Source organism: Brachyistius frenatus, unplaced genomic scaffold, assembly GCF_029030835.1.
Source record: "Brachyistius frenatus isolate BFR_SWC_R1_liver_20210118 unplaced genomic scaffold, ASM2903083v1 Contig_1, whole genome shotgun sequence".
Classification (NCBI taxonomy): Eukaryota; Metazoa; Chordata; class Actinopteri; family Embiotocidae; genus Brachyistius; species Brachyistius frenatus.
Window position 1 is genome coordinate 4,007,628 of NW_027210600.1, and position 23,559 is coordinate 4,031,186.

Here is a 23,559-nt window from a genome sequence, read left to right on the forward strand (position 1 = left end):
CACCTGTTTTGCGGGTGATTTACTAAAAGTAATTGCGTCTTTGATATCAGGTACCAATCGCTCTATTTAAATGAGGTATCTGCATCTGTTAAAGTGATTCCAGCCGTTCTAACAGAACGACCGCAAAAGGAAAAGGAAATCTGATTCCATTGAAATTAATAAATATTGATATAACAAGAACAAAACGCTATATAGGAGATTATCAGCGAGGAAGTCAATACCGTGGGAATAACAAAAAGATCAATAGATGAAATTATGAGAAGATGGCAAAATATTAGACAAAGAAAAAATAAACAGCTCATTAAAATGTCGGCAAATAAAAGAGGAGCGACGGTGGATGAGATCCTCTTACAAACAGCGATCAGCAGGTCCAGATCTTTCTGTGATGAGCAGGTGACTTTTCATTCAGTACCTCGCGAGTGCTCGTGATCCTTATGACGCTACCTGTGAATTGTGCGGGACACGTTCAGGACCTGTGACGGCACACCTGAATAACGGGACTGGGTGGGATATCCAGGCAGCGATACGCTGGAACGACCCAGAGACAGGAAAATGCTGAGTCCTAAGTTTTTTTAATTGCTGGTATTTTGTGACTCCTCCTCCTTGTTGTTGGCTGTCAATCATCATTCAGTTCATTCAATAACTCAGAAATGTCATCGCTGGACAAACCATATGTCTGAATAATCTTTGCCTCTGCCATCAAAAAAGTTTACACAGGTGGAAAACCACGTTCTCTGCGTATTCCTTAGTTTCTCTGCGTCTCCTTCTCACCACAATAATAAGAGCAGCCGTCTCTCCAGATTTGTGCATCTGATTAACACGTTCCTTTCGGTCGTACTATAAAATACCCACGCCATCACTTCTCCTGTTTCTACTTTCAGGTTTGGTAAATATCGTTGTGGGTGCTAAATTGTTCTATTTGCATGTTCCCTCCCAGTATTTTGCACCTTCAAGCAGAAATGCCCAATATTACATATGCATGCAGGAAAACAAGTAAAATGGACAACGTGTGATAAATTGCACATTTGAAAGACGCAATCCTCACTGCACGTCGTTAGTAAATCTGCTCGGAAATTTTGTTGCAGTTGTTGTGGAGTTTGCACGTGATTTTACACACGCAAGCCTTTAGTGAATCAGGCCCTTAATAGCTTATTCCGTTGGAACCACTGCTATACTGAATGAGCTAAGACTTTCTTGAAGTTAATTTATGGGACTAGTGGGAAAATCAAGTCATCTGCAACTATGATGGACTTTTTTGTTCTACGACTTTGGCGATTTTCAAATATTTCCAATCAGACCAGTCGTTTTGTCTTACTCTCAACATCATGTATTAATCAACACAATTAACCCCCCCCCCCCATGCATTCCAGTCAAATTTACATAAAAGTATTTTACTGGAGCTTAAATTGTACATAATTTGCACATTCTATTGCACCTGTACAATCTATTTTTATTCCATTTTATGATGATTATGATATATTTTAACTAGCACTATTTTAATGGCTCTCCTTCTATCTTAGGGATGCAGGCTCAGGGACGGTTGTATGGTATATACAGTATGTTTTTTATGCAATGAGTGTTATTCTTTATGATTATTGTTGCACTGAGATCTCAGAGAAACACCCTCTCATTCTGCCTTGCACAGATATTTGGTAAAATGACAATACACTTGATTTGATTTGATTAAACCAAGATGTGCAAGATGGTAAACAATATACAGTGCTTACAGTGCCATTGTGAACATTTAGCATTTTACTGTTAGTCGTAAGAACAGCCTCACAAAGTTGCTAAAGTGGCTGTGGGCCCTCTAAGTCTCACAGCTACATTATTTTGAGTAGTTTGGGAGGGGATGCTTTAAATCAGGGAGGTGCAGTAAAATATCAGTAATGCTGGGGGACGGCCTGACTTTAACAAGAAACATGAAACCAAATATAGCTTAAATCCCCACCCCAATTATTTTCATACAGTCCTTTATTCAAACTCACACACAGCAACAGTGTTTCAGCAAACTCAGCAGATCTCAATATGCTATGCAAATGTGTTTCATGAAATGCAGAGGCATGGGGCGTGATTCATTCATCTCATAAGGTCGTCCTGTAACACTCATCCTGCAGGAGTGGAACTCTTAGTCCATTCAGCCCTTACTGTGACAGACAATCTGCCAGCCGAATACTGACCCCAATCAGAAATGCTACAGCTTGTTGGACTCTGATTTCCACCAGTGTTGCCAACATTCTATGTTTATTTGACGTGGCTGATTCATCGGTTAGTGAAATAATAGTAACCACAGTCGGTGAGTGAATGCACTTTCCCTGTGCGGTGACTCACATCGCTGTTGTAATCAGTTTCTACGACTAAATCGAAAGTCATTCTGTTGATTCGTACAAACTAAATGAGCCATAACAAGCGGACGGATTTTGACATCCATTGTGCTGCTGTCAGTGATTATACAATGAGTGCATATGTGTCCAAGTGCACGCTTGCGTGTCTTTGTTCTTTCCCATATTTACTGAAGCTTGTCAATATTATTGATCCCGTGTTGGTATCCAAATGCAGGAGGTGGCTTTCTTTTTAACTTTTCATTGCTTTTTTTCTGTACTTCTTTTTCACCTCTTTGATGACTTTGCTTAATCAGCTGATTGAAATCAGCATTGACTGGATATTGTAGTTCTTGAGTGAAAGTCAGCAGTTTTGTTGTATGAAATGATTCAAGTCATTAAGTTAACAATTCATTAGATCTCAACCTAATAAAAAACAATGTTTCAAACTTTTATTTTTTTCGAACCTTGCTTTTATTTGAGACTATAGTGCAGCACAGATAAAACAACAAGTAGTATTCCCTGGACTGTATATTGCCTTCTTGCTTATTTTTCAATGCAGCATCATAAGTCTTACTTTTGTTGGGTTTATGACAAGAACTAGTCTGGCCAGGCAATCTGGATTAGCTCTTAAATCTACAAGTTATCACTGCAAGCGTCCTTGCGAGCAGCTTTCCCTCCAAGACAGATGGCATTATCCATTCATAAATGTCACAGAAACAGAATGACTATAAAGTAGCAGACAAATTGAATCGTCCCATAAGCAGCTGTTTCTCTGGCTGCTGTGACCCCATTTCAATGTTGTGTCCATTAAGAAGTGGCACATGTTAATATACTGCAGACACTTGCTCCGGTGTACAGAGACTTGACAGGCGTAACGCAACAACAGCATGTCGTTCGTGTAGTTATATTTACCCTGCCTGAAAAGGAAGTCGAAGACAAAAAATGTTGCCGCATTCCCCTCCAGCACGTTAGTGGTTTTAACTTTTATGTTGTATCTGGCGAGAGCTCTTATGCTTGTTTGTAACCGTATCATTGACTCTAACTCAGCCACAGAAAATAACCTTTATCCTCACTAGGCATAGCTGAATTTCTGACTAAAAGATAGGAGTCATCAAATGCCTCCTCTTCCTCCACACTCTTCCATACTTCCCTCCTTTCATTTCTTCCATCTTTGTATCACAATGCAGTGGTATTTAAAGACCTAATCCGCCGAACTCTCAAAAGGCAGACGTGGCGCGCTAAAGAGCACCCTAGCAGGAGGGTACAAGTGTGCGTGTGGACACTTATGTGTGTCTCTGTGTCTGTGCATATCTCCTGCTCTACAGTCTGGGCAAAGAGGAGGACTGACCTTTTTCACAATTATCATGGGACAATCAGAACCTTTCAGTAGTGCCTGTGAAGCCATCTACCCACTATCGTCCTCTCCACCTCTTTCCACTCCTCCTTCTTCTTTTTTTCTTCTGCCCCTGAAGACCCCTCTCACTCGCGTATCTCGGACCACCCCTTATCTGTGCTGTTGCCGAGGTGTTTTGTTACCCCCTCTAACTAACACCAACCATGGGGTTATGTGGACAGGAAGGGAGATAGACGGACTGAGGGGAGTCGAGCAATTCAAAGAGACGTAGTGGGGAAGAGTGGATTAGGTGCTGTATGGCTTTCATTAATTCTAGATATCGGCAGTCTGTCTGGCTCTGCTGCTACAGCACCGAGATCACACACCAACGTACACATTATTGCTTGTACTGCCGCCAGCCATGGAGTTCAGACTACATTCTTTCAGCAGGATGACTCTTCCTTATACCAGTCTGAAAAATATCATGTTAGGAAAGATCAATGAGGCTTCCGCTCACCAAAAGAAATAGAGCAAACAAAAGTTCTTTCTCGCCAAGCTGCACAGCCGTCTCATTGAAGACAAAGCTCCTGCACGTCAAAGCTTCACCAACCACCAAGGAGCACATCGAGTGCAGCACCTGAAGCCATGAACCCAGTGAAGATTCTGGCATATAGCAGCCTTTTTAAGGTGTCTTTGTCTCTCAGATGACGACACCCATTGATTTTGTGTATTTGATTGTTAAGGCTACAGCAACAGTTTTGGCCTCTTATAATAACAACTCTAAATACAATATTGATTACAATTTAATATTTATTTGGAGTTTAATTTCTGGCTACCCGATTAAGACCAGTATTCCAACTGCCTTTACTTTGGTTGCTACCAACTCCTGAGGCAAATATATGGCTCTTAGCTGCTAAATGCTTCACTATTTACACAGGCTATTGACTTGGTCAGCCCAGTACTGTACTCTTTTAGAGGTTTTTATCACTGAAAACAGTTACCTGGGGCCTAAAATGATGCTTTAAGAATACTGAGAGTTGAATGTTGAAGCCCATAAAAATCCAAACAAAATACTTGAACTTTCTGTCGATAAATCTCCATAAATTCTTCATCACCACAGTTTGTATATTAATATGGACATAGTGAGGTGTGATGACACCCACTGGTTTGGATTGGAATCAGTTTGAAGCACAGAATTTCAGCTTTCAGTAACTACGAGCGTTTTCATTTGTAGAGAAGACCTTCTGAATAAAAAAGTGTGGGCTAATGGTTTAGTGTGAGCTCTTTTAGCTACATTGTGCTAAGAAGGCAGGTATTGTAATGAGGCACAAACTTAAACGTGCTGAAATGTCATGTGACAGCATCCGTCAATGGTCTTGTTTGTCTAACTCCTTAATCACAAAAACTGTAGACTTACAACTACTACTTTTTATGCAGAAAAATCCGTGCATATTCTTTGAACAGACTCAGAAACCAGGTGAGTTCAGGAGCCAGGGAGAACAACAGACAAATGAACTGTCAGCAGCTTTCAATCAACAACCACACAGAGACATCAAAACATTGTAGAAGCCTACAAATCCTATTAATGGATAAATTGAGACCAATAATGACATTAAAAGCATTATTGGCTTAGTATCTTTAAAGATATATTGCGTTTTGATGGAAATCGGCCATTAATGCCACTGCACTTAAAAGTACTTCCACATTGGCTTTAGCCTCAAGTTGTGTTAGGTGCAGCTTTAAATGCTCTCCTACACATTTGAATTAGGAATCTCTAAAAACACTTTGACCTTTTTTTAGCCTGTAAACATTCCTAACAGTAAAAGGGAATTGAAGTTGAGTGTTCGAGCACTTGAAAAACCCTGCAGATGTCTTGTTGAAGGCCAGCAGCAATCTCTGCCATGTCTAATTATGCCTGCCGTGAGCATGACAGTAGGCCGGCGACGAGAGACACATCCATATACAGCATCCCTCCGGGGACGAGATTACAAGTCATGGTCACATTGGCCGTTATTCCATTATTCCTGGATGAAGCACAGGAAGGAGGCGGGGAGAGAAAGAGTGGGAGAAACAGCCGCACACATTTTCCATTGCCTTTGAAGCTTCATAATGAAACTGACTCCTTGAAGTTTTAATGAAAGCAACAATTTACAATTCCCTTTTTCTCCCTGGGCTGCTGAGGCTTATGTTGCTGAGACTGAATCTCTAAAAAATAAAATAAAATAAAATAAAACTGCAGTCTCCTTTAATCTTCTTTATGCTGGCTGCGAGAGGTGCTCTCATGCATTTAAATGGAAGCATCCCATGGACACACATGACAGCGGGGGTACTGACCGGGGCTGCAGGTGAACCAGCTGCCATATTTCACAGACCAACCAGGCGAGCCGGTGGCCATCGGTTCTGGCCAGCATGTCCGCGGTCCTATCTAATAAAAGGACCCGCTATTTCTTATCTATGGCCTACGCTCCCGGCACGTATCCCCATTACTTGTTTCGAACCCGCTAGTATCCTTTTCCTCCATCGTTTTCCATCCTCTGTGTGACCCGTGCTTGTCAAATAGATGGACAGCCCTTTGGCTTGGTGCTCCTCACGCTTGTGAATGCCTCTAGAAGAGAGATTGAGTGGTACAGTTAAACCTGACCTCAGTTGGTTTCTGCTGAGAGGAAAAGATGAGGTTAGGTGTGTGTAGAGGTTGTGTGTGTCTGGTGTGTTGCAATATGTTGCACTGGCCCTGTATTGGCAAGTATATTGGCTTGTGTGTGCCTTTTAAGAATGACGCCCTTATGTGTTGCACTACCGGTAAGGGGGGGGACTTTCTTCCACTCAGCCCTGCTGCGGTTCAGGTTAATCCTACTGCTTGGGCCTTGATCCCACTTTTATGGGCTGGATAAAAGCAGAGGCATAGACATGTATTGGTTCTCCTAAGAGACATGAGAGCAATATTGAAAAGAGTACACACATATTCTTTAGAAATTTGAACAGGACATTACTGCTGTGGTCCATTCATGACTTCCACCTATTACATCCATCTAAGCCCATTAAAGCAAGAAAAAGAAGTATGGGAAATAGTTGCTCTTGTGCACACTTGGTGTGTGTTAGCGGCACCAGCTGGCACTTCAGACACGTACTGAGAGATATCTGATTTCAGAGGTCTCCTGTTGGCTCAGATGTATCAGGATCAGCACTGCCCAGGCCCATGTGGATGCAAACAACTTCCCTACCTTTCTTCTACTTTTTTTCTGCTGTCAGAAAAAGCACAAGCCGTCTTCAGTGTGAGCAGGAACCATACATTATCTTTCTAGCCATGCTAGCGGTGTGGCTCAAGGGATGGTGGTGTTGGTTTGCTGGTCTGTCACAGCTCAGAAAAAGCAAGCATGAATCATAAGCACAACTTCAATGTAAAAGATAATAGTTTACTTTTACTTGAATCTTCAAAGACAAGTCAATGGGGAAAAGGCAGAAAAATCAGGCAAGGAGTGGCAAAAACTAATGCCACACTCAGATTGTAATAAAATAATAATAACAAATAATACTATTACAAACTAAAGAATACCTGTGACTGGTCTGAGCAGGAATTTGGCCACAATCTTGGCATTTTGTTTTAAAGTTTGACTAGGCAGGAAAATCACAGTATTTTTTAATACAAAATGCCAAGATTGTGGCCAAATCCCTGCTCATCTTGCAGTGTGAGTTTGACTTAAGGGAAACGGGGTCCAAATAGAGAATGGGAAACTGGTCAGCAGGTGAATGTGGGGAATCAGGTGACTGGGGAGCTCGCAGGGGGGCAGTGGTAGCTGCTGGGCAGGTTGGGGTGACATGGTCCGAAATGACAAAAGAGTTAGTGAGAGGAGAATCCATCAGCCTTAGCTGTAATTTGTGTCTCGATTCTGGCATTTTGGCTGTCACATCTTGACGTTTTGGAGTCAGAAGTGACCATATTTGGATTTGGTGCACATCCTGTTTTTTAGTCCATGTTCTTGGCTGCTACATCTCCGAGTGCCCACTGCCCCACCAGATGTCTAGCATGTTATTTAGTGAGGCCATATGTTTGCCAGTGCTGATGCATACCAAGTCGTCTGTGTGGCAGGAGAATGCTAAACACTCATGATGGAGCATATGTCTTGCTGGATGTCTTTCTGATTAAGGACTGCTTTTCAAAAGATGCCGAGGCAGAGACAAGTTAAATTAATCAAAACTGATGCAGGCTGGTGAAGCCTTGTTGAAAAAGTTATCATCTGACTGTGTGTAAAAAAGCAAAAGTGTGACTTCATTGAAGATTAATTTAAAAAATGTCCCCTCGGGGATTAATAAAGTAATTACCTAACCTAACCTAACCTAAGATACATTTCTGAAAAAAGACTTAAAATCTCTGATATGGCTTAGTCTTTTTTGTTGTTGTTGTTGAAGCACACGTGCTGTAATCGAAAGAGGCCTCTCACTAATGAGAAGAAAATGACTCATCAATCATGAAGGGCAAATATTTATGGCTCTTCATTACAGTATGCTGCTTTCTAATGCATAGACATCTCACAGCGACAGTCGCTGAGTGTTGTCAAGTATGTGCCTCCCCCTCCCACTTTGATGGCACCGACAGATTTGATGGGAAATATTTTTCCCTGAGAGGGTCTTTGAGATTTGGCGCAGGTCGTCTGCCACTGGCCACTGGTAAATAACATATGGGCTTGTTATCTCTCCTCAGAGCTAGAATACACTCAACTCCAGCCACTTGCTCATTACACTGCAGCTCAAGGCCAAGTGCAGAAGCAGAGCGAGGGGAGGAAATAGCGAGGAAAGGAAAAAAAAGTGACAGGGATGAAGCAAGAGTTGAGGAGACGCAATGGCGGCAGAAATGTGAGGAATAATGGGCGGGTGAAGGAGACGCAGAGATGGTGGTTACACATGCGTAAGATACTGTCGGTGTACAAAATAAATATTTGCGTTTAAATGTTTGCATGAACAGAGGAGGAAGTTGAAAGGCAGCAACAATGACACCTACTGAGACACAGGAGGGGGAGCGCAATGGTGAACACACCCTTCCTATCAGTCGCTATAGCGGCAACATCAACAGCAGCTGTGAGACCAGTCAGAGACTTTGTGTGTGTGTGTGTGTGTGTGTGTGTGTGTGTGTGTGTGTGTGTGTGTGTGTGTGTGTGTGTGTGTGTGTGTGTGTGTGTGTGTGTGTGTGTGTGTGTGTGTGTGTGTGTGTGTGTGTGTGTGTGTGTGTGTGTGTGTGTGGTGGTCTCCAGCTGAGTGTGTCAGGTACACTCCACTCCAACAGCTGTTCACAGCTCTTCACACAGCAAGACCCGCAAGAGAGTCTCCTGATCTGGAACCCAATCAACACGAACACAATGGCAGCACTTCGTTTTCACATTTCTGAGTCAGTGACACACTCCCTGAGTTGCGAAAACTCTGTCTGCTATAGATTTCCTCAATCAATGTTACCACAACTTGTGTTTTAAGACACACTCAGCTGGAGACCACACACACACACACACACACACTGATAGCTTTTCAGTTGGAAGCTATTACTCTTCTCCTTTTGATTTTCAATCATTTCAGTTAAAAAACATAAAAAATAGACCTTCCTTGTTTTGTTCAAGCAACTAACTTTTAAGATACAGAAAACAGAGAATACTCTGCAAAGAGTGATTGGTTAATAATGCCCGTGCTGCATGCACCGATATCCTAACTTGATTTTTCATTGCATCAGTTAAGCATGTGCATCTGCACCTGGGGAATATAATGAATCACAACTCCTTTTCTATAAGTTATATTTCAGTATAGACATTCAGTTGTGAAACCATAAACCAAACATTCTCTCTGTTGTGCTTTTAAAAAAAACAATTAGGAATTCAAATCCATTCTGATTAAACCGTTTTTGTTTTTGGCCTCCATCATTTGTGGTATTTACCAACAAGCACTTTGCCCCCTGTGCTCGGCCTCACTGAGGAAGGAAAAGAACCAGCTCATGAAATTCCCTGTGACAGCCTTGACTCGACTTGTGCTGCGTCGTGAATGTACCGTAGCATAGTGCTCACACAGGCACTAAACCGTTAAAGTGCTTACTGCGATGTGTGGATCAGGAGGAAGGAGTGCTGTAAGCTGGTTGTTGCAGTATCACATCACGGAGAGCTGCAGGTATATCCATAGGTTGAACTGTTGGATTCTCAGCCATATAAAAGTCCTGTTAAGCTCACAGGGAGAAGACCAGGAGCCGACATGTGACTGTGTTTACAGAGTTTGTAGGAAGACTAATGAAACAGACTTTGAAGTCACGTTGAAATGGCACGCTGAGAGCATCATACTTTGGTGACTTGTCTATTTGAAACAAAACAGAGCAAGACAGAGATCATTATGAAGGCTAACGGATGAAGTGAATAACGTTGATTACCTCACAACAGGATACGTGAGCAGTCGCTTCTCAAAGTCAACTGATATGTCCAGACGACTCGGCCAGAGCATCTCTAAAACACTTGTGAGGTTCACGGTTTTGACGGCGAGTGACGGAGCAGCAGCGTATTTGGCCAGGTGGTCACAATAGTATGTAATATTATGTTTGTTGCTGCACACAGAGGTCAGTTGACTCATCATGAGGAGTGCTATAATGTGAGTAAAAAGCAATCAGACAATACGCTGCTCCTCATGCTTTTGGGTGAGTGAATTTCTTTCAATTCATATTACATCATTATGGCCTGTGCACATCGGTCCCATTGCTCATTTGAGAGAGAGGATGGTGAGAGTCCATCAGCGATGCTGCACACTGAAATAAAGAACCTTTGAACCCAGTCTCAGGTTAAAAGTTAATGGATGCAAACCAAGTAGACTGGAGGCCTTCTGTCTGGGGAGACGTCTGAATTGTTAATGGTCACACATAATCACACACACACACTTAAGGGCCCACACAGATATGCACACTCACTATCCGCGTTATGGGTTTCACTAATCTAGTCAATCATAACAAATGGGGGAAATTCAGTAGTATTGATTAGTTAGTGCTGATGGCTGGTTTGATTTCCACATAACATCCTTTGCGAGACCCGGAGGAGCAGGGGAATTACGCTGATAATAAGTCAAGCTGTAATCTGACAGACCTCTTTTAACGCCTGAGCGAACAAAGAGACACTACATTGTTGCTTTGAACTTCCAGTTTTACTAATTTGCATGAATCAACAAGATACCGTCTCGGCCTGCTGTTGCGGTGTATTAAAAGATATCGGCGCTCTTTTAAGCATATATGCATTATCTACAAACTGGTCAACTGCGCAAGTAATTGTTTCAATGGAAAAGATCATTTGTTAAATTTGTGTTTGTTCAATCTAACCACCACAGCTATAGATTTATAATTTTGTTGATTTTGAATAGAATTCAGTTAGTTAAAAATGTTGTTTATTTTGGTGTCGCCGATTTAATAATAAAAACTTAAAATAGTTGAAAATAATAGTATCATTAATTGTTTCTTACTGAAACAAGAATGATAGAAACACTCAAATGAATAGCTGATCTGCACAGCGACCTGTGACCCCCTCCTTATCTGAGGTTTTTGCTGAACCAGCTGTTCTGTAGGAGACTTGAAATAGCTTTAGAATGAGAAAGTAGAGGTGGTGGTGGTTTCACAATGGGAGGAAAATGGGAAATGTGGGGTTATGAAAGGCATCTGATCTAATGCTACATAGGTATGTGTGGGTTGTGGGAGGGCTTTTGAACTCCAAGAACCTTTGCGTGGACAAAGTGACATCATGAGGAATGGTGTTTGGGCAGTGGGAGAGCAAAGGGCAGGAAGTGGTATAAGTCAGCTGAAGAAATGGTACTTGTGAAGGGAGAGGCAGCCATTGCAGCCAAGACTCTCTAACCTTGGATTTAGCTTGCCTAGTCATCTTTGTTTTTCTCATTATCATGAGCGGGATGATATCGCAGGCCTCTAAATCATCTGATGGCTTGAATGCAAAATCCGCTTTGCCTTTTTTTGGCAAGTCCTCGGCACTTTGTGGATGCCAAGCTTAAAGCACAAAGCTATTGCTCCTGAGGAGGCAAAGGACTTACGAAGGTATGTGCGTTAAGCAGAGATAAGAATAATATCTCATATGGAATATATAAACACATTTTTCAGAAGGGCAACAGCTGCCTTTAGTTAGTTTTATAAAAAAAATTTAAAAAATAAATATATATATATATATATATATATATATATATATAAATGTCTCTTCTTTGAGGCTGCTTTCTGGCTGCTTGTGTAGAGCTTGTTAGCAAAAACTGCTACTATACATTTTTACCTCCCACCTCTTGTTTTCCCTCTTTCAGTGCAAACACCAATTAAATGTTCATGTGATTTACGAGTTGCTGCCATAGCGGGACCCTCATTGGAAAATCACCTCTCAACACAGACTGAGAAACCATCTCCTTAATTAATCACCTTGGTGTCCCCAAGTAGCTGTGAGGTCTCGGGATGTCAGGAATGGATGGAAAAGTGATGGGTCTCAAATACAGAAAGTCCTCCTCTGGAGAAAAAATTAAAAAAAAAAAAAAACAACACCAAAAAGCTCGTTCTTTTTCCCTTGCCTTGCTTCTGTCTGCGCCCGCAGCAGGCCATTGCATCCGTCTCATATCCGGTGCTTCCTTTGAAAGTTTCACCGGCGTCTTGGGTTTTTAAAGTACCGCTGCAGCTGACGGCTACAGTTGCGACGAGGGAGAAGTGGCGTCTTCTTTGTCATCAACTCTCTCGTCTACCTTTTCTGCTTCTCCTCAGTTTTTCCATAGAGGTTTGAGTGCGTACGGGGGCGGGAGGATGGCGGACCCCCCCCCCGGTGGCACTGCAGGTCGCAGCACTAACATCAGCATCTCTTCCCCAATCCATGTATTCTCTTTATTTCAATTCTGCAGAGCCAGGCGGAGAGGAATTAGCGAGTGTGTCGCTGCAGAAAACACACCCCGAGGTCTCGGATCAAACGAGATCGGTGCTCCTCTACATTTTGCATGTGATGATGCGATAGTACTAGCAAAGTGTGTGTGTGTGTGTGTGTGTGTGTGTGTGTGTGTGTGTGTGTGTGTGTGTGTGTGTGTGTGTGTGTGTGTGTGTGTGTGTGTGTGTGTGTGTGTGTGTGTGTGTGTGCGCGCCACTCATGCAGTGCAGATGTACCTTGTCATTACATCGAGTAACAGTGTCAGCATTAATAATGGAAGGGATCAACTACGGATTTCAACAATGAGTCATGCTGTATGGTGCCATACTGTCTGCACCACAGAGAACAAAATGTGCGTTTGCGACTGTACTTGTGTGTAAAATTACAGGTGTGTGCGTGTATCAGTAGAGTACAAGCGACAGCTCAGCCATAAGGCTTAGTGTTTAAGATATTCTTTATCAACACGAGCACATTGCAGAGATTTTGAAGATGCAGCATGGCAATTACATTGTGTTTCTTTCTCTGTTTTCCTTTGGCACTTTTTATTTAAAAAAAAAAAAAAAAAAAAAAACGATGTGTAAGAGTCCACATTTTTGCATCAGATCTATCAAAGATTTTAGTGTGGGCTCGGGTTTTCTGCACTTCTCCTACTTTGACCTCAAATGGTCAAAATCCAGAGAAAAAGATTGATGATAGTCTCTCCTTTTCAGCACGTGAATGATCAAAATTCCCTCATTGTTGCTCCTTTAGTTTCTGCAACAACAGATTGAACTGTGAGGATCATTGTGTCAAAGTCAGAGATGCAGGAAAAAGCTCAAATCAAGCAGACACAGGCATGGATGCAAATGCCCACCACCATTAGGATTCAGTGGGGGATCGTTCAAAGCAACGTTACTCAGTCATTTAGACTTTGTTCAGACTGCCAGCCCACATCTATTTTATTCATATCCAGTTTAAGTTTGGAAAGTTTGGAAAGCCAAATCAGAATCAGAATAAGCTGTATTGGCCAGAGATGCATACAAGGAATTCAACTCTGGTTGTAACTTGCTCTTAATGTACTTACACAGAAACAGACATGAATAGACATATATATATATATATATATATATATATATATATACAGTTAGAACATACAGATAGATTAATTGTTCAACAGAGTGAAGGCCTTTGGGTAAAACAAAAACAAAAAAAACATTAAATTCAATTTTTGCAATTAAAATTTGAACCACATTTAGAGGTGTTTTGAATGTGATTTCAATCCGATTTCTTCAGATGCATCTCAATCCGGGCGGCCCCGTGGCTCAGATTGGATTTCCTGCATCGTTCGCAATACAACACACAACGAGGACGTCATTTTCAGAATGACAGAGTGAGCAGAATGTATGCTAGTAGCGGAGCGCTGTCAGAGTTTAGCGCTATTGAGGAGTGCTGCACCGCAACTTGACAGTGATTGTTTGGATGGCAAGATGAGGGACCTCCATTTGTCATGCTTTGTTGGAAAGCTGCGTCACCAGCGTAACTATGTACATGTGGCTACCACAGCAACACATGCAGATATGATGGTGATGTCACACCATATCAGATCCTCACTTTCAAATAATATTCTTTGTCTTTGTAATATCGCTGTCTGTCCCAAAGATCTGATTTGAGAAACAAATCCAATTTGCCTGCTGTCTGAACAATGACTTAGTTTTGACAGAAGCCGTCCTGGTGGCCAACAGGCTGGTTATATCGTGGGTTTTTTTGCAGGGGGGGGGGTTGTCTTGTTTTTTTTCCAAGCGGACCTTGTTTATAAAAAGCAGGTAATTGGCTGTAAAGCTTCCAAGCACTAAAAGCTAAAAGCTAAAGAGCTGCGAGTGCTTTCCTCCCGATTATCTTCTAATGGTTTTAAATTAACTGAACATAATCGCACGCGTCTTCTGCACTCGCTGCCACATCAATCCTCCAAATGTCACATTGAGAGCCAGCAGGGGGTAAATGTCAGAGGGAGGGAAGTGAGCCCAAAGGAAATGCTAGAAAACCTGTAAAATGGTATGCACAGAACAGCTGACAATATTAATGATTTATTGCTGTACAATACTTCAAAGTCTTTGATTGAAGAACTGAACTGTGGATTCGCTCTGCTTGTAAAAGAAAAAAGTCATGATTTTGTTTTGACAGTGCTTATTTCATGCCCATAAATTCACATGTATTTTGTTGTTTTAACCAATAGCATGTGATGGGGCGAGGAAAGTGAATGAATTTCACAGTCAGACCCCGAAGCTATCTTGTTGTTTACCGTTTCCGTGATGTGTCCTAAAGAGTGGAATAGAGTTTGGCACAGTCATGTTTGAATTGTAATGAACAGTTTAACTTGAATATAAAGCAATCTGACAGAAACCAGGTGGGTGAGGTGGCATCCTGTGTTCCCTGCTGCCTCCCCTGCTTTTGTTCAGAGGCTGATTTCATGTCCAAAATGGCTGCATTTCAAATGGACCAAGGAAAAAGGTGAGCGTAATGTTGATGCATAGGAGAATATAACACTTGTGATCATAAGAAATGGAGTGCAGAGTGGAACAAACGCAGAGCGGGAGGAACAGAAAGTACTAGAAACTAAAAAATATAAGACTTTGGCAGATGCAAGCAGCAATAAAACAAGCTTCTTATTTCGTGATTTTAAAATGCACTTCAGTATCAGTCTGTGTGTTGTGAACAGGGTGTTTTACCAGGACCCAAACACAGGCTCACAGACTCGGGTATCGGTTCCAAAATACAGTCTTTATTTCCATAAATAAAAACAAACAAATGAACAAACAAACCAAAAGGTGGCACCTGCAGTGTCCACTTGCTTCCAAGTCAGGAGGGCAACTCAACTGACTGATCCGGGGAGACACGGCTGGCAGGGCAGCCGGCAGACCAGCGGACAGGACCGCTGGAAAAAGCAGAGTCTATAATCCTCCGAGTCGGGAGGGCAACTCCACCGACTGGTGACGCCAACAGGTAGCTCCGCAGGTGGAACAGGAGCCGGAGGAACGGGAACAGGAACAGGAACGGGAGGGAGGGAGGGAGGGACGGACAGATGGACTAACTAATGAACCGACAACCAGAGGAGTGCAGGGGCAGGGTACATATAGTCCGGGGAGGTGATCAGGGAGATGCAGCACACCTGCAGGTGGTGATCTGAGGTGAGTGGCTGCAGCTGCTGGGACCGGTGAGGGGCGTGGCCACGGGAGGTGAGGAGAGGAGGACACAGAACAAGCAGACAAGGGGACTGAGGGGACACAGGAGGAGGTGATCGGGGGGTAAAACAGAGGAAAACAGGACTCCTGACAGTGTGATGTATTTGTCTACAGTAATTCTTCAGATACAACTGCAAATGTGACTGACAGAGATACACTTTCTATATTACTAAAAATGATGCCTTTAGTTTGTATTTCTTTATTTCATTTGACTGTAACTTGCAGGTCAAATACAATTTTCGAGTTTTTTGTTTTGAGTATCATTGGTTTAACAAATTTAAATTGAATGAATAATCCCAGACTGTTTATTAGCATCAAAGTTTCAGTTCATAGTCATTAAAGCAAAAGTAACAGTGAAATGCTCTGATCCTTTGCTAAAATATAATTTGGTGATTTTGTTGCATGACATTATCTGTCATCCACAGCTGCTGTTACACTGTGTGAAAGCCTTATCTGTAAAGTAATTAGTCTTTTTTTTCTCAAGAATAATGTCATGATGTGTTGGTGTTCATAACAAGAGAGAGATATTTCATAAATCAGCCACCACAATTTACAAGAAAACAGTGCAATCATAAAAGGAGTTCTGATATAAAGTGTATATAATGTCTGTATTTTACTATTATTGATAAATGGTTAATAAATGCTTATTTACACTGATTACATTTGGTCCTAACACATGTAACCGTCAATTACAGCCACATAAAAACCCACTGTTCTGGGGGTTTCACGTTATAATACTATTTTTGGAAGATTTATCAAATTGTCTTGATAATTTGATAAGTATGTTATTTATAAGTATGATTGTAAGTTTCGTATGTATTTTGCACAACATGTTCTCAAAGCAAAACAACAGAATACGTAGATTTCCAATGACTTACAAACAACATATATAAGTGTTTTTCACTTTAACAAAAACACTTATATATGTTATATATGGTGGTCCTATGACCAACATGTCCTCATACCTAAACCCTAGACAGTGTAGCTTCTGGGTCTGAAAAGAACAATACCACTGATGGCCACTAGGGGTCGAGCCCAAAAAGCCTCTGGCTCCAATCGGCTCCCATTCAACTTATCTCAAGAAATACAAAGTCCATAAATTCTTTCACAAGTCATTATGCTAACATTGGCTAAATTCCCTGTTTGATTAGGTTCCAGAGATCCCCTTGAAATTATTGTGTAATTATTTAGACATAAGAGGTATGCTTGGGGCGGGCATGGTGTCCTCGGGTTCTCAATCGGATGCAGTCAGAACTACCGCTGACTCCCCCGCAGCTCGTCCAAATACGGTCACTTCTGGCTCCAAAAAAAAACCAAGATGGTGATGGGCGAAATGCCGAACTCAAGGCTTTACAATAGCAGTTCACAAACAAGTGGGTGACGTCACAGTTAATTGCAACTTGACCTCAACGACAAAATAGCAAATTTCCTAAAACAACATGTATGACAGCTGGACAGTGCCAACAACGGGTTGCACAGGGCTGCCATCGTCATAGTAACAATAATAATCATGTGGTTAACGTTGTAACTTGGTTAGGCTCAGAATAACATCCTGGATTGGGTAAAAATAAGTATGGCGTTACATAAATGGGATTATGTCAGTGATGTAAGGTAAATACTAAGTTAACTTACGTAGATAAATTAGAATAAACCGTTTTACATTCGTTTTCACGACAAAAACAGCGACACAACAGCGGCCTCCAGGTGGAAAGTCTTGTGTTTGATCCATACAATCGGCCTCGACCTCATCCTTACACGGGCTTTCTCACTCTGTGTACTCGCTCAGCTGACTTCCTTCTTTGCTCCCATCAAAACAATGGACCAGCTGTCGTTTTAGGTCGGGCTGATTTCCCTGTAGTTGCAAATAATAGGTGCCTGTAAGTAATGCCAGTGATAAAAGATACAAGTCAGTTGCTTTCCCTGCCTTCCATTCGTCCCCATGGTGAATAGCTTGTCACAGGGACTGAGGAACTGCCTGTGGTTGTGTTTCTCTCTCAGGCTCTCAGTTAATGCACAAACCTACATACACAAACAGATCTCCCTCCCTCCTAATGACTCTTCTCTGTCTCTCTCTGCTCCATCTCACTCTCTGTCTTTAGCTCTCTTGTCTTTCTTTCTTTGAAGTTTGAAATTAGACTTGAAAGCAAAGCCAGTGTATTTATAACGTTTCCATCAGAGATTTATTATTTTTGAGGAATCCGTAAACCCAACCAAGTAGGCAATCATTAGCCGGAGAGGACATGATGTTTATTGATGATGTTTTGTTGGGGTTTTTTTTTATACGAAAACCTGTCAAACCTGAAGAGGAAAACTGCTTCCGTAAACTGTCGCTCGTGGCATTTGATTATGAATGGAAATGAATGCTTTGGGGAGCGGATGAGAAAAAAATGTTTCAGTTAAAACAGAGTAAATTATAGAATAAATCCTTCAAGGTCTAGAGAGATGTGTGTTGAAGTGAGTCTGCATCTACACAGTGTCATGTTAAATGTGTGTGTTTAGCTCACACCTGTGTCTGTACCATAATTTGCACAAACGGGGTCATTGGGAAAACATCAGCATCTCTATGAACTTCATCCCTCCTGCAGTTGCAGAGGTGAAGAGCTTTTCAAACTGCTGCCCTTTCCAACATTGTTCCATAAAGGTTGACCTATGACTAAGATTACAATTCCCCTCCTTCCTTCTCTCTCCTCCCCCGTCGCTGCTGACAGCTGGACACCCGGCGCTACTAGGAGCTGGCCAAAAGAGCTGAAATGTCATTCACACTTCTCTTCTTCACTATTGTCTTGCTTTGTTCGTCTCCTCAGCTTTTTCACTTCTCTCCCAACCCCACCCCCCTTCCCTCCCATTTACAGAGTTGACAGGGTTATCAGAGTATGAGCAGTTGTTTCCTCCCCGATCCATTTTTATCTGCACTTCCGAGGATTAATTCTCCAGTCACACATCCTACTCAGCCAATCCCCCCCCCCCCCCGCATTGGTTGTTTTTGAGGTTGAAAAAAATAAATTGGGTTCTTTGTCACCTCAATCAAGTGCCTCCGCCCCGCCATCCCGCTTTTCCATCTCGCCGTATCTGGAAAACACATCTTCATTTTGGCTTGGTCATTTGACTACAGCAATAACTCTGTATGACTTTATTTAAAATGCTGTTTGGCATGATTGTGACTGTCTTGTCAGTTGGTATTAGAGAGATGGGTTACTTGGGGATATTGTGGATATTGTGTGTGTGTGTGTGTGTGTGTGTGTGTGTGTGTGTGTGTGTGTGTGTGTGTGTGTGTGTGTGTGTGTGTGTGTGTGAGAGAGAGAGAGAGAGAGAGAGAGAGAGACGTTAGTTGAGGGGAAAGCTGTTAGCGATGCTGTACCGATACACGGCTTCAATAATAACCTTGCCGAAGAAACAATCTGAAAGAGACAAACACTGAAATATTGTTTCTTTGAAAACACAGTCGATGTGGAGGAATGTGCCAGCTTTATTTCAACTCAACACAGCAAGTCCTGTCAGATTTAAATAGCATATGAATTCCCATATAATGTACTTTTTACAAATGTGTTTGCCGCTTGGCATCCTTAAATGCTTTCATTATAGATTTTCCATATGTGTTTTTGTTAGTTCTGCAGCCAGCGAGGCCCACGCAAAAACCTCACTGATTTTATTTTGTAGTAAATAAAGACAAACAGCTTCATATGGGAACCAAAATTAAAGGTGTGAAACTGGAAATGAGCCTCGCTTCAAGAGGAAGCCAAAACACTGGCTGGCATGGATTACAGCCACAACAGGAGTCACAGTCTTTAATGAAGGGCCTCTGAGTAACTTTAATGGTGCAGTTGCAGTTTAAGTGCCCTGTTTATGGACAAGTTGACAACAGTTGTTGAGAGCTGGGGGAGTCTATAACTTTTTATGCCGGCTTTTTGCAGCTGATTGTGCTGCTGTTGACACTTTTAAACAGGTAAAACATAAATCTTTAATGGTTGACTTCCCAACTTTGATTTTTATGTGTTAATGGCTGTAAATGTGGACGTCTAACTGCTATAAATATAAACTTGATGTTTTCAATCTGAAAATGAAGGTTTATTCCTCTGATGCAATCACTTTGTTAAAAACTGACATTTCAGCAACTCAATCCATACTTCACCTGAGAGATAAATTATATACAGCCGACATGCTTTAAGATGGCTAAGACAGAGCCCTTTCTTTACTTTGAGAAACAGCAAGGTACAGACTAGTTTGGGCTTAAATGTAAGTCCATAGAAATTGGCTTAAAGTCTAATTTACATCTATCAGGCTTCAATGGGTTTATGGGATTCTGTTCATCCAAAAATATGGCTTTAAAAAAAAAAAAAAAAGAAAGAAAAAGGTACATTTTGTTCATAGATGGATGTGTTGAGGTGAAACACAAATGCCCTATCAAATTAATAATGGTTGTTAGTGAATTTTAAGTGATCAATTAGGTTGAAAATTGAGGGCACAGTTGTTGGATACTCCATCTTTTGACCTGTTGTCAGGGTAAGATTAAAGATTGTATTTGCAACAGAATAATAAAATTCAATTCAATTTAATTTATATAGCACAAATTACAACATGGTCCTTAACATTGTAAAGTCCCTACAAAAGAACCTTTTAACAGAGAGGAACCCAACGGTTCAGCAATTAAAACATAAGTGATGGCTGGAAGTAAAAAAAAAAAAACCTTTTAACAGGGAGACACATTTCAGACAGAACCAGGCTCAGAGGCAGGCGGCCACCTGCCTCAACCAGTTGCGGCGAGGGGAGAGGAAGAGAGAAAAGACTTTAAATAAATAGTTGTTGGGGCCAGTAAGCACGGACCAGAAACATGAGGCTCCAGGGCCAGAGACACCTGCAAAAAATGTTTTCTTTTTCATTCAAGACTATGCAAGCAGGGAGAACTGCAAAGAGAGAAACACAACTTTGGGAGTGAGAAGGCATAAAGTTAGTGAGATATGATGGTGGCATGTGACAGGAGAAGAGCTCACTGCATAATGGTAGAAAATGACTACTTTACTTTTGTTTGTGTTTTTCTATCAAGAGGACATTTTGTGTCATAATTGGGAAAGAGGTGTCAATCACGTTAGTAAAATTTTTAATGATTAGTAGCGTAGTATAGAATATAGTGATAACCCTATATGACAGACCATAAACTAAAGAGTTGTTAAAGCCTGTATTCCTGACTTTGAAATAAATAGTATAGCAGGATCTCACTGCAGAAGGAGTGTGACCCTTTCTTTTCTCCTCCTTTCTGTTCGATTGAAGATTATTCATAAACTGACTATGAATGACAAGCTTTTATGAATGTGCTCGATTCGGAGCAGAGGGTTGAATGCAGGTCAAGAGTGGATAATAAATCTAGCTACATTTGATGAGCAGCTGTTTTGAAATGAACAACAAATAAGGGTAGAAAGTAGACCCAAAAAAAAGCTAAAATCATCTTCTAGATGCATTGTAAATCATGTCCGTGATTAGGTGCACCAGCACAAAGGCACAAGAGTCCGGTGGGGCTCCTTAAGGAGGGTACTCATGAGTACGTTTTTGCAGTTATTGTTTTTCAGGGTTTATTTAGAAGTGAAGGAACATTTCATATGAACAGTTGTATTCAGGTCAAATCTCCAGGTGGCAGGTATAATAACAGTAATATTGCAGGAGGAGCACTGAAATCACACTTGTATCAGTCGATTGGCATCAGTTGTTTGATTCATGCTTCACAATCACAGACTCAATCATCAGTGGTGTGACCAAGTCATCTTAAAACATTCAATCATCATGCAAGGGTACAGCAACACGTGACACATCTCTATAAGCTGAAACATTTACACCAACAAACATCTCTGCCTTCACTACCCCAACCTCCTCCCGATTTGCTATATTTCAAGTGTATGCTACAAATAGTCAGATCTGTGACTTGGCTTTCAACTTTATGTAACCAAAAAACAGTCAGTGTAACAAAAACATGTATTCAAAGTAACTTGAAATGCACTCTGGTGAAGCCATGCCTTCTTTCTTTATATTGGTTATAAGTGTCACCTGTTGGCAGTCTGACAAGTTTAGGAGCATAGAATTGAATTGCCAACAACAACATGCAAGGAGGAGCTGCAATCAAACCTTATTTTGTTTGTAAGGAAAAGACCTTCTGCCATGTTGATTGACTTCAGTGGCTTTATACCAAAGTCTCACTTAAACATTGGATGGAACGCAAGTGTTTTTCCAGGGAGGATAGGGTTATTTGACGCCTGGGACACAGTGCCTGCATGGCGTGTGCGTGATGACTCGCTGTACTGCTGTGGTTCGCTCACATGTGTGTGTCCACACTGGCAGCGTGTCTACTGCAGCGTTGCTACTGCCAGCCTTTTCTTTCTACATTGAGTTTCCCTTTTGACAACGGCCATTAAATGTTTGAGAGAGGAAGAGCGAACCAGAAAGATATTTTCCCTTCACCTGTTTTTGTTCCCCTAATATAATTCGAGTCTATATGGGGTTTCTGCGATGACTATATAGTGCACGTGAGCACAGACCTTTTCCCTGTTTTTATTTTTGCAAGTCTCGGCGTGCGTCACGTGAAAATTAGACAAAATGCCAAAACTCGAGATGACCCACAACAGCTGCGAGGCACGCACGTCACATGCTGTGTTGCAGCTTTATACTGCATAAAACCTTACAGTGCCTGAAATTAGAATAGTAAATCTTGTGAAAGTTTAAGGGAAAAAAAACAGCATTACTCTTCTTTGTTTGCCCAGATTATGCGTGTTTGAACATTCATCATTCCAAAGTCATTGATCATAATGTTGCTGGCCTCATATCTGCATATACAACACCTTATCCCAACTGCCTCACACACAGCTTGTGAAAACCAAAATGTATACCCTCTACATCTTTCATGATTGATTGCATCTTAGCTGCTGACTCACTTTAAAGCTGACTGTACCTCCTTAATTCATCCAAGGTTTTTCTTCTTTTTTTTTTTTTTGTGCCACAGTAAAGGTTTCTCCTTCCCTCTCTGTGTGGGAGTGACAGCAGTGAGGAGTAGATGGTGGTCACAAGGCGAGGATGATCATTAAGCGCTGTGTCGAGATGAAACAGCTCCGTGTTGCTTTGAATACCAGTGTCACATACACACCTTTAAGTTTTGATTTGTATATTAAAGCCTACTTTTCAAAAAGTCTGAACTCGGAACCAATGCCAAGTGTTTGGTGGGTCCCCATATGACAAGAGAAGCAATCTGTTTTCATGAGCTCAGGTCCCAGGGCAGATTAAATTGCTTATTTGGATCCTGGGTTGAGAAAGTTTGTTGTAAGTAGCTCTGAGGGATATCACAGTAGGAAAACAGGCTCTCCAAAGCTTTTCTAAACTCCTTCTTTAAAAGAGAATCCAGGTCAGCTTGTGTTTTTTTTTTTTTTAACTCTGTTTATACCCAATAGTTTACGTTAAGATATGGCAAAGGATGTTAAAAGAGCAAAGAAGCCTCAGTGGTCGTGGTTTATTAAAGTGATGTAAAAAGAAAATAAGTATGTGTGAAGGTTTAAGATTAAGGTGTGAGATTTAACACACGTTTCCCTTCACACTCATTGACATAATTTCTCCTGTTTTTTCAGTTCCCGCTAACATCTACAAGGTGTCAGAAGACATCACGGTGAATGAGGGCAGCAATGTGACACTCAGCTGTTTGGCCAGTGGAAGGCCGGACCCTGGTATCACCTGGCGGCTGCTCAACCCCTCAGGTAAGAATCGTGCAATCTGCACTTATTAACATAAACCAGAGAAGATGTCTGGCCGGTGCTGTG

At 41.6% G+C, this 23,559-nt stretch overlaps 1 protein-coding gene across 3 annotated transcripts in view; it reads left to right on the forward strand.

Annotated features, from left to right (window-relative positions):
- The window catches only part of lsamp (limbic system associated membrane protein), a 437,479-nt gene that overhangs the window by 380,486 nt on the left and 33,434 nt on the right, over positions 1–23,559 (forward strand). For all 3 annotated transcript variants that reach the window (XM_069703201.1, XM_069703123.1, XM_069703284.1), the window contains one exon: positions 23,371–23,496. In XM_069703201.1, coding sequence (XP_069559302.1) covers positions 23,371–23,496 — 126 coding nt within the window. The remainder of the gene's footprint in view (positions 1–23,370; positions 23,497–23,559) is intronic.